The sequence below is a fragment of the Gadus chalcogrammus genome, chromosome 6, assembly GCF_026213295.1.
Source record: "Gadus chalcogrammus isolate NIFS_2021 chromosome 6, NIFS_Gcha_1.0, whole genome shotgun sequence".
Classification (NCBI taxonomy): domain Eukaryota; kingdom Metazoa; phylum Chordata; class Actinopteri; order Gadiformes; family Gadidae; genus Gadus; species Gadus chalcogrammus.
In genome coordinates, this window is record NC_079417.1 from 1,883,921 (window position 1) to 1,895,684 (window position 11,764).

The 11,764-nt window shown below is 44.1% G+C and overlaps 1 protein-coding gene across 3 annotated transcripts; it reads right to left on the minus strand.

Moving 5' to 3' along the window:
* Window positions 1–313: 313 nt before the first annotated feature.
* LOC130384422 (uncharacterized) lies at window positions 314–7,268 on the minus strand. 3 transcript variants are annotated; one of them, XM_056592599.1, is made up of 7 exons: window positions 6,835–7,268; window positions 5,927–6,301; window positions 5,286–5,591; window positions 4,576–4,678; window positions 4,121–4,163; window positions 3,840–3,922; window positions 315–2,981 (listed from the first exon to the last, which is right to left on the minus strand). In XM_056592599.1, the coding sequence occupies exons 1-7, from the start codon at window positions 6,878–6,880 to the stop codon at window positions 2,930–2,932; spliced, it is 1,008 nt and encodes a 335-aa protein (XP_056448574.1). In that variant the 5' UTR covers window positions 6,881–7,268; the 3' UTR covers window positions 315–2,929. The 3 variants fall into 3 exon arrangements, with proteins under 3 accessions (XP_056448576.1, XP_056448574.1, XP_056448575.1); XM_056592600.1 differs by having other exon boundaries at window positions 316–2,981; window positions 5,286–5,555; window positions 6,835–6,946; XM_056592601.1 differs by lacking the exons at window positions 3,840–3,922; window positions 4,121–4,163 and having other exon boundaries at window positions 314–2,981; window positions 6,835–6,946.
* Window positions 7,269–11,764: the final 4,496 nt, after the last annotated feature.

Consider the following 11,764-nt stretch of genomic DNA (forward strand, 5'->3'; position numbering starts at 1 on the left):
TTACCGCCAGAACAGTAGGTGGAGTAATATGTGGAGGAAAGTTTTTCGTTGAAGACGACCTCGAGAATGACGTCTTTGTCTGTGGGAGTCGTTGGTTTGTTTATGTGCCAGATCGTGTTCTCCCCATAACAGTGAATGATGGCAACAGACAGAGGAACAGGGGTGATGAAGTTGAAGTTGATCATTGGGGTTGTATAAATGTGCATATCTCTCTACATTTTAAAACGACATAATGTGTTGGCAGCAAAGTTAACTTCACTTCAGGTTAATGCTTTTGTATATGAGCCTGCCGGGTGATACTCCAGACAGGAAGTAGTAACCAGACCAGCAAACCAATCACAGCCTTGCAGGCTGGGCGGCTCGCGTAAAAGCTTACGTAAAAAATGACGCAAGTCTAGAAAAATCGCCCGACGCACGCAAGACGTGAGAAGTCGCGCAAGGGGGGCGCAAGGGCGCGCAAGGGCCTCTTGCGCTTGCGCTTACGCTTACGTAACCGAGCATAAACCAGCCTTAAATCGGCCTGACTCTGAAAAGCAGTGCCAACATTTAATTTTTTTTTTAACCATTCAGCAAAATGAAGGCAGCTGGCTGATTATCATTTAGGGGGCCACTCAATGACATGCAGAAGCGTCATCAACACGCCCACAGAAGTGGTGTGAGAAATACTGACTTTCTACTCCTCATTCACATAAGGTACATTTCTACTTAATGTAAGTAGAGAATACTATGCATGCAAATCAATTATTAAAAAGCTTTTACTGTTATTCAGCGCTGAAAAGTGCATTGACATTTTAAAATGCAAGGCAACTACTACTGGTTAGTTGAAAATAATAATAATCATCATTGAGATTAAACGTCTCTTCCAGTGTCCTGGCCAAGACAGGCAGCAGACAGTAGCCTACAGTCACACATAGCAAACAGTCAGCAGGGGGGAAGGGGGACACACGATATGATTTGTCAGCTGGGCATTGGAATTCATTTTGTGTCCATATCAATATCGCAAGACATGTCGGGAGGCTCAAGGAGCAGAGTAATATTACATTTGAGCAACAAAGTGTCTCAAATGGAGTGTCTCAGTGGTTGTTAGCGTCACTAGGACAGGGGGAGGGCTTATTGGCCGATTGTGAAAGGCTACAGGAAATGGATTCTATCTGCCCAATGTAGATGACAACGAAAAGTTTGTTGAGGCATTTTATTTATTTTACGTCTATGTTTTTTTAAAGAATATTATTTTGACAACATATTCTAAAATATAAATGCTTTTTTATTTATTTATTAAGATAGGAATATTTTCCACAGCTGTATCGCATCGAAAATACACTGCATGCTCAAAATAAGGTATTAAATAAACTTTTATAGTTTAATAGCCTACTTGAAAGGTCTAATACAGTTCCCAAAAAGCTTGTTCTATGTCTAAATTGGGTTATGCATACCTATAATACCTGTATTTTTATACAGACGCTTCACAAAAAGACTTTCGTTCAATTCTATCTGACTTCTGCTATCTTAATAATAGTATTCGGGGAAGAGAGGACTTTGACACACATGGCAGCAGACAAAGTTCCTGCTGAGTTCCAGTGAATTCTACTTCCCCTTTCTTATATAAGCTCCACAGTGGTGAGGGTAATTATTATTATTATTTTTCTTAACCTTTATTTAACCAGGAGAAAAACCTATTGAGATTAAAAATCTCTTTTTCAAAGGTGACCTCGTCAAAGCAGGCAGGAGCATGCTGCCTGCTTTGGCCAGGTCACCTTTGAAAAAGGGTTTTCTCCTGGTTAAATAAAGGTTAAAAAATTAAATAATAATCACCCTCACCACTGTAGAGCTAATATAAGACCAGGTCTATTGGTTTGACCTGGTTTATTGTGCACAATAAACCACAGTTACAGACAAACAGTTTCAGACAAACACACAGGGACAAAAATTCCAATCGCACTAAAATAAAGCAAATCAATTCACACTGCATCAATCTTAAAAGATCCATTTCTGCAACCAGGAAACAAAAACCTATTCAAATCTTATCTTAGAGAGTCTAGCTCAATTTCCTTTATTTTCATCTTAAAAGCATTTAACGAAATGAATTCAACAAGTCCTAGGTCTTTCTGCAGCGTATTCCACACAGTGAGGGCAGAGTATACAAAAGCCTTTTTACCCTGTTCTGTCCGCATATTGGGGACAAATAGCAACACCAAGTCCTCTGAACGTAAAAAGTGTGGACCAGCACTTTTCCGCATGATAAGGGAGCATAAATAGCTAGGTAGCACACCAAGTTTTGCCTTATAAATATATATGCAGTCGTGACTGAGCCTACGAGTGGACAAAGCAGGCCATCCTACCCGAGAGGACAACTGGCAGTGGTGAGTCCGAGCCTTACAGTTTGGAATGAATCTCAGGGATGAATGGTACGCCTATTATTATCTGACCCCCATTAACTTTATCAGTATTTAAAATGGCTTCACTTTAACACAGGAACGACCGATGATAAGAACATGACAGACCTTATTGTAAGCCTACGTGGATTAAGTAAGACTGTAAAGATATGATTGCATAAATACTGTAAGCTAACAGAAGAAAAGGCTCATGAAAGATTGAGCGGCCTTGCCATCAAGAAACTAAGTTGAGAAGTATTTTTTTTAAACGTAGCCTAGTCATCAGGAGCAGAATGGAGAAGAACCAGTCTTTACAAACCTCACCGTTATTCAGACAACCTCGAGTATATTCAGAATAAACAACAACATACGATAAAGAAAGAAAACTCAAATGCATAAAACACTGAAATCATCAGAAATGTTACAAGCAGAAATAGAAACTGAAAAGAACAAGACTCAACCAATAAGTCTGTGACAGACAACAGACATGATGACGTTAGTGTTCCCTTATCTCGTCATCACTGGAGGAGGAAGAGGAGTCGCTGCTTGAGTTTGGTTCAGCGAACGACCTCGCTGTAGACGATCTCATGTTCCGGTCCAGGGGCTGACCTGTCACCCAGAAGCAGACCAGCAAACCTCAGATTCCCTTCATCATTTCACGAGTAGGCTTTAGGTGCCACAGAACTAGTGAACTAGTTGAACTGTTTTGTTTAAAACATCTTACCATGTCTACTTTGATCTCAACATAGTCATCTATGCCATTTTGACACTCAAATAATAAAAACTTATTTTGAAAAACATCTGAATTCCAGTTCAGGTGCTCTTGAATGCCAGGGTGAAGGTGCGTAGGTGGGTGCGTGCGTGCGTATGTGTGCGTGTGTTGATTTGCAGAGCTTCGTTTGGGAGGTGGTTCATGTTGCTGGTTGTGTCCGTATCAGCATAACGCTGCGGTCTCGGCCGCATCGCATGCACAAAATCCCCCCCTATCACACTCTTAAGCTAAGATCTGTCCCCTATTAAAAAAAGCTGCCGTGGGTCGTAACCATGGGGATAACACCTCCCTCTCCTTCCTAGAACTCAAAACAACTCATGTCATGAATTATTTGAATTCTCCTAGCGTTTAAACTTCATACAGGGTGTTTAAAACCACTTTACTGTCCACACGCTAAACGCTCTTTGGCAGATTTGATACAACCAAGTCATTTTTTTAAACGCTATTGTACCGGAGGTAAAGCCAGGGGAGACGATGGTTTGATCGCCCGGACCGTTATCGTCCGTTAAGCTTTAGAAACGTTTCATTAGGAATGTTTAAATGGAGTAAGTGTTGGCACCGGTTTCATCAATGAACAAGTACTGATCTGTTTCACTGATAAAAGATGACATCATCGCGTCATTTTAGTGATGAACAATTACATCGCTACCCTCTTCTTCAACGTCAGAAGGTTACATCGTAACAGGAGACGTTACCTCGAGGAATTGCGTTTGAAGTGGATGGTTGAATAGCTGACTTCCTCTGAAGCTCCCACCGCTTCCTGTTTACAGTCCACCTCCTAGACAGACAGACAGGTGGTCAGACAGACACACTCACACAAACACGTGTGTCCATCCATTAACCCAGCCACACACACACACACACACACACACACACACACACACACACACACACACACACACACACACACACACACACACACACACACACACACTCAAGTACACGCTTTTAGTTGAAAGTGACAGGAAGTACTCACCTGTTTTTGAATCACCTCTGATGGCTTTTTTTGTGCACGTCTCCTATTTAATAATACAAAATGAGATTACAGATATGTCCAATAATACAACACCATTAAACTACCAAAGTTACCTTTCAGATTAGAGATTTCAGTTGGATAACCATGGATTATATTGAGGTTAGTCTCCAAGGGCAATAATGCCTTTCAAACATTATCATCTACATTATCAGCATCAAGATTAAAGTGGACATTTCGAAGATTATGTTCTCTTTGGCGACACCTATGGTGATAAATTGTAATTGCAATCTCTACCGGTGAGCTCCACAGTGAGCTCCGTCCACTGCCCCAAGTTGAACAGACATTTATATCAACGCAAATCTTAGCGATAAATACTTTAATCTTTCAAAAAATGTCATCTCACAGATCATCCCCCACGTCCTTTTTTGACCTCTTCTCAGATTTGATTTGAGTACCTTTTAGCGAAGACCAGCCCAGCCAGGAGGAAAAGGAACACAGCCAACAGCACCGACACCACCGGCACTGTCACGCGCCAGTCACTGCCACACTTGTTCCTTCCTGTAAAACAACGCATTTATGTCAGAAACAATTAGATTAGTTTAGATCACTTTGTTATTAACAGTAGGATAGCATTATATAACGTGTTAGATACAGCTCGATTAGATTAGTTGACATAATTTCAGAAACAATTACTTTAGATTACCTTATTTGAGATACAATTAAATTCAATTAGATAATGTTAGACTATAATTGACTATTAGATTAGATAATGTCAGACTATAAGAGACTATATTAGATTAAATAATGTCAGACTATAATATACCATGTTAGATGAGATAATGTTAGACTGTCTATAATAGACTTTATTAGATAAAATAATGTCAAACTATAATAGACTATATTAGATTAGATTATGTCAGACTATAATAGACTTTATTAGATAAGATAATGTCAAACTATAATATACTATATTAGATTAGATTATGTCAGACTATAATAGACTTTATTAGATAAAATAATGTCAAACTATAATAGACTATATTAGATTAGATTATGTCAGACTATAATAGACTTTATTACATTAGATAATGTCAGACTATACTACACTATATTACATTAGATGAGGGACCACCCTCATGACATTAGTGAACACAGAGGGGCTCACCTTCATCTTCCAACACGACCAGACTCCAAGGCGCAGAGGTGGTCTTCTGCCCACTGGAGTCCAGAGAGCAGGTGTAATTCCCTGCGTCGTCATTGGTCAGACAGCTGAGGTGGAGGGCGGGGCCTGTCTCTGATAGGGTGTGGCCATTTCTGTACCAGTGGACGTCCAATTGGTGGAAGGAGCAGGCTGAGGTACAGGTGAGTGTGACCTGACCGCCCTCTTTCAGCACATGGTCAGTGACGGAGCTTCTGACCTTCAAATCCTCTCCATCTGTTGAAGACACAGTGAGACGGACGTTCTTTACAACTGGACAGATTGACAGCATATACCCTTCAGTGGAAGTGGTCATCACTTATCATTGACTATTTACCACTGTCGGTTTGCAGATACAAGGAATCATAAAATGCATATGACCCAAAGCGTCTTCCAGGACATCCAGAAACATCTCATGAGGAGCAGGTGGGTGAGGACATCTTGCTCAAGGTTGACTACAGGAAGCTACTAATCCCTCCCCAATGAGAACCAAGTCTAGTCTCTTCCTATAGTCCTATTATAATGGGACAGTAGTAGAGGTAACACCGACCCTAGTAACAGTACTAGATGTAAAACTAACTAGTAACAGTACTAGAAGTAACACTTACCAGTGACGTTGACTCTGACTCCTTTCTGTCCGGTGTACCCTCCGCCGTTGGTCTCGAAGCGGAAGCGGTACGTTGCAGCGTCCCGTTTCACCGTCTTGATGATCTTTAAGGTGCAGTTCCTGACGAGGTCCCCCAGGTACAGGAACCTGCTGTCGGCCCGGACGTTGCTGCTGTCGTACACGTTGGGCGTGGGGCCTTGGCAGATCTGGTGCTTGGGGCACCAGACCACCCGCTCCACCCGGTCCACCACCGCGCCGGTCTCTTTGTGCACCTTGGGGTGGGTGAAGCTGCAGGGGATGGTGGCGGTGGAGCCCTCCACCACGCAGAAGGAGTCAGGGTACTCCACGTGCCAGTCAGGGTCCGCCCCCAGCGGCCCTGGAGGAAGCAGACAGTCGGGGTCACAACAGGGAGCCCGGTTCTAAGGGAGGGTCTCACATGAGGTCATGCTCTCTCCAAGTTGAGCTTTTCACCGTCATGGTGAGAATGAGAGCGACTGGTTGATGGTGAAGACGCTCTGAGAAGGTCAGGGTGGGACGTTGATATTGAAATGTGTTTGGTTTTATATCATATATATAACATTTGATATCATATCATAAAGTATAATAAATTAGGAAATCGTGTCAAATTTCACACTTAATACATCAAGTTGTTATTTTATTTATGAACGCTCTTTTGGTGAGGCCCGTTAAGAAAACAATGCATTATCATTATCATCACTGCTATTATTATTATGGTAACATATGGAACGATAAACTGATCAAAGTCTCCTTCTTTGTTCGTGTCTAGTGTTAGAGTTGAGGTTCCATCAGGCTCTAAAAAGAGCTCTAGGTTGAGCCCACAGGCCAGCTGGATCCAGTTTGTGTACGGACACGTTCCCGGTAGTAAACAGAAGAAGCATTACAGCTTACCAGCTAGCAGCAGGAGCACAGAGAGGGTCCATGGATTCATCTTCATCTGCTCCGTAGCTGCCTCTCTGTGTCTGGTTATTAACGCCACTTGGACAGGGGGAGGGCTGATTGGCTGATTGTGAAAGACTACAGTAATAGTCTTCACATTTAGCTTCCTCCTTTTAGATATTCTCTGCAATAGCCAATAACCTCCCTTCACAATGTTTAAATACCATATATAGCTTCCCTTCTCCCTCTCTCATTGACATGACATCCTATCAGCAGTTCAGTTTATATTGACCCAGTAGAACGTCCCTATAGTCCCATTATCAATGTGTTTTATAGAAGTAGTCCCTTTGCTTTGGATTGATCTACAACTTGGTTTTGATCGTAACAAAACATAATTTGTAGTAGAGTTTGACTTTCTATTATTATATTGAGCAACCGTTATGTCTTTATTTGATTCATCCATCTTAGAGACTAGAAGTTAGGGATGCACGATGGGCCACGATGTACGCGGCCATCATCGGTCACAGGTGGAGTATCTCCAGTGTATATGGATTATTGATCAGCCATTATTATTAGTCAACATAACAAGATAACGTGAACAATGACCATGTTTAAAGTACATTAACTGGCAGAATAGGCTGCAACTAAATGTCTTCATGATAATTGTATCTCAGTGACCCCCAGATATTACCCCTCAACAAAGCGTGTGAATTCAAACGCTGACCTATGAACAAGATATTGTGGATGTTAGTTTACGAATGTTCTCTGAAGACAGGAAATATGAGTGTTGGTGAGCTGCTGAGCTTATCTCACACTATCTCTGGCTCTCTGCCTGAGTTCATGGGTTGGCCAATGGGCAGAGAGGGGCGGGACTTCTGGTGATAAGGATCAACAGTGACTCTGCTCGGTTATATTTATGCCTTGTGGTTTGTGTCTTCGTTGGTTGATTCTCTGGTTCTTCTTTTTGTGTTTCCCCATTCTGTGATAGAAACAAAGTTAAGATAAAACTAAAGATGGCCGACCCACTCCTCTTAAAGATGGCCGACCCGCTCCTCCTAAAGACGGCCGACCCGCTCCTCCTAAAGACGGCCGACCCACTCCTCCTAAAGATGGCCGACCCACTCCTCCTAAAGATGGCCGACCCACTCCTCTTAAAGATGGCCGACCCACTCCTCCTAAAGATGGCCGACCCACTCCTCTTAAAGATGGCCGCCACACTCCTCCTAAAGACGGCCGACCCACTCCTCTTAAAGATGGCCGACCCACTCATCCTAAAGATGGCCGACCCACTCTTAAAGATGGCCGACCCACTCCTCTTAAAGATGGCCGCCCCACTGTACCTAAAGATGGCCGACTCACTCCATCTAGGTGGCTTTCACTGGGCTCTTCAAGACACAGGACACAGGGTGATGAAGTTCAAACCGGTTTATTGCGGATGTTGAAGTCCCTGACACATGAAGATGGTGATCAATGCTGCCATCTAGGTGATCTCCTGAGTGTGTGTGGTGACGGCTGGTTTAACCTGTGAGCATTGACTAGCCAACGCACATCAGGTGTGCAGCCCCACCAGCCCCAGAGTCTCTCAGTCTGACTCAGGCCAGGTGAGGCTGCTGAGACCAGCCGTCAGCCACAGCCCACAGGGACGGCAATGGAATTTACTCCAATATGACAAAATAATTATTCTAAAATACAATCACCTTTAACACATTTATTAACATGAACATTTCTACTTTAATCTTTTCGCGTACAAATATGTTTTTTTAAATGAATTTTAATGTCTCATATCGACAATTTTATTTTTTGGATTTGATTGGTTTTGTTTGAGCACCATTTAGCGAAGACGACCCCAGCCAGGAGGAGAAGGAGAACCGCCAACACCACGCCCTTCACCACGGCAACCTTCAGGTGGACCGACCTGTGGAATCCTGGAGAACAACACAAGGGGTTCATCCATGGATGGAGCGGTCATTAGGTAAGACTGTAATAGATAATGTTAGGGTATCATAGACTATATCAGATAATTTTAGACTATAATAGATGATATTAGACTATCATAGACTATTTAACAATTATTTACCGAAGTGATAGTTAGTAGTATATACTAACTATATGCTAATATAGTTTAGTATATACTACACTTGAACACTCACACAATAAACAAGATAACACTTATTGCCGGCATTATTATTTATTTTTTGAGTTTGAGATCTCAATCATGGGATATTGCCCAAAACCCAGAGATAGCAAACCAATCAAATTGCGGCAATTTAGGATGTTCACGTGTAGCGTATACTAAATTTGATTAAATAATTTGAGACTATATCAGAAAATGTAAGACTATACTAGACTATAGTAGATAATGTTAGACTATATTTGATAATGTATACTAAAATAGATTATATATTACATTAGATAATGTCAGACTATAATAGGCTATAATATATAGGATAATGTTATACTATAAGAGAATATATTAGATTAGATAATGTCAGACTTATAGTGTCTTGCTATAGCCATCAGTAGGACAGGGGGAGCTGATTGGCTGATTGTGAAAGGCTACAGCAAAATGTCCTCACACGTAGCTTCCTCCTTTTAGATATTCTCTGCAATAGCCACTAACCTCAGTTCACATCGCTTGCAAGTCCATAAATATCTGCACTTCTCCCTCTCTCATTTACATGACACACAATCAACAATGGAGTAACTATAAAAAACCAAATGGGACAAAATGAGCTGAGAGAGGTGAAGGGGAGTGAGAGGGAGGGAGAGAGGTGAAGGGGAGTGAGAGGGAGGGAGAGAGGTGAAGGAGTGAGAGGGAGGGAGAGAGGTGAAGGGGAGTGAGAGGGAGGGAGAGAGGTGAAGGAGAGTGAGAGGGAGGCAGAGAGGTGAAGGAGCGAGAGGGAGGGAGAGAGGTGAAGGGGAGTGAGAGGGAGGGAGAGAGGTGAAGGGGAGTGAGAGGGAGGGAGAGTGGTGAAGGGGAGTGAGAGGGAGGGGGTGGGAGAGTGGTGAAGGGGAGTGAGAGGGAGGGAGAGAGGTGAAGGAGTGAGAGGGAGGGAGAGAGGTGAAGGGGAGTGAGAGGGAGGGAGAGAGGTGAAGGGGAGTGAGAGGGAGGGAGAGAGGTGAAGGGGAGTGAGAGGGAGGGAGAGAGGTGAAGGGGAGTGAGAGGGAGGGAGAGAGGTGAAGGGGAGTGAGAGGGAGGGAGAGAGGTGAAGGGGAGTGAGAGGGAGGGAGAGAGGTGAAGGGGAGTGAGAGGGAGGGAGGGAGAGGTGAAGGGGAGTGAGAGGGAGGGAGAGAGGTGAAGGGGAGTGAGAGGAGGGAGAGAGGTGAAGGGGAGTGAGAGGGAGGGAGAGGGTGAAGGGAGAGAGGAGGGGAGGGAGAGAGGTGAAGGGGAGTGAGAGGGAGGGAGAGAGGTGAAGGGGAGTGAGAGGGAGGGAGAGAGGTGAAGGGGAGTGAGAGGGGGGGAGAGGTGAAGGAGTGAGAGGGAGGGAGAGAGGTGAAGAGAGTGAGAGGGAGGGAGAGAGGTGAAGAGAGTGAGAGGGAGGGAGAGAGGTGAAGAGAGTGAGAGGGAGGGAGAGAGGTGAAGGAGTAAAAGGGAGGGAGAGAGGTGAAGGGGAGTGAGAGGGAGGGAGAGAGGGGAGGAGAGTGAGAGGTGAAGGAGTGAGAGGGAGGGAGAGAGGTGAAGGAGTGAAAGGGAGGGAGAGGTGAAGGAGTGAGAGGGAGGGAGAAAATAGAAGACAGAGAGTTAATATTAATAGACCATAAGTGGGTGGACATTGTGCTGAAACCAGTCTTCAGGAAACAGTTTAGACGCAAAGACTGAGAGCAGGAAGTGAACCACAGGTGCGTGTGTGTGTGTTCTTAAATATGTATGTGTATGTCTGTATTTTGTATAGTGTGTGCGTGTGTGCGTCTGTGTGAATGTGTGCCTGATCGATGTCTGTCAATTTGTTTGCGTTAATCACACTGATAGTGTGTGTTCTTGGCACTGGGTATCCATTTACATTTACATTTAGGGCATTTAGCAGACGCTTTTATCCAAAGCGACTTACAATAAGTACATTTGTCATAAGAAGTGCATCAATATATCGCTGTCGGTACAGAAAGGATGTTCATAGAACCAAGTGCAAGTACCACGATCGCTAGGTCAATCAATTCCCCGTGTTACAGCCATGATAGCAGCTACTGCGGTTGCTACACAGTTAAGTACTACAATACAATACAATACAATACAGTGTACAATGGTGGTCAGAAATGGGAAGGTGGCTAAGCAGAGTCGAGGTGGACTCTGAACAGGTGAGTCTTGAGTCTTTTTCGGAAGATAGTGAGCGACTCTGCGGTCCTGAGGGCGGCAGGGAGCTCGTTCCACCACTGAGGTCCCAAAACCGAGAAAAATTGTGACTTTGCTGAGCGGCCTTTGCTAGCTCTTAGCGATGGCGGTTCCAGACGTCCAGCTGAGGTAGTTGAGCGGAGGGATCGAGCTGGGGTGTGTGGCTTTAGCAATGCTTGGAGGTAGGCAGGGCCAGTTCCATCGACTGCCTTGTATGCCAGTACCATCGTCTTAAATTTGCTGCGAGCTAATACGGGGAGCCAGTGGAGGTCCCAGAAGAGGGGGGTCACATGGGAGAACTTCGGTAGATTGAACACGAGGCGCGCTGCCGCATTCTGGATGCGCTGCAAAGGTTTAATCGCAGAGGCAGGAAGTCCAGCCAGGAGTGAGTTGCAGTAGTCGAGGCGGGCGATGACCAGTGATTGGACAAGAAGCTGAGCTGCTTCCCATGTGAGGAAGGGCCGGATTCTGCGGATGTTTTAAAGTGCAAATCTGCAGGATCGGGCGACCGCAGTGATGTTTGCAGTGGAGGATAATTGATTGTCCAGTACCACCCCGAGGTTTCTGGCAGTTGTACAGGGAGCAGTCTTTGTGTGGGCAGTCTTTCCCTGGGAT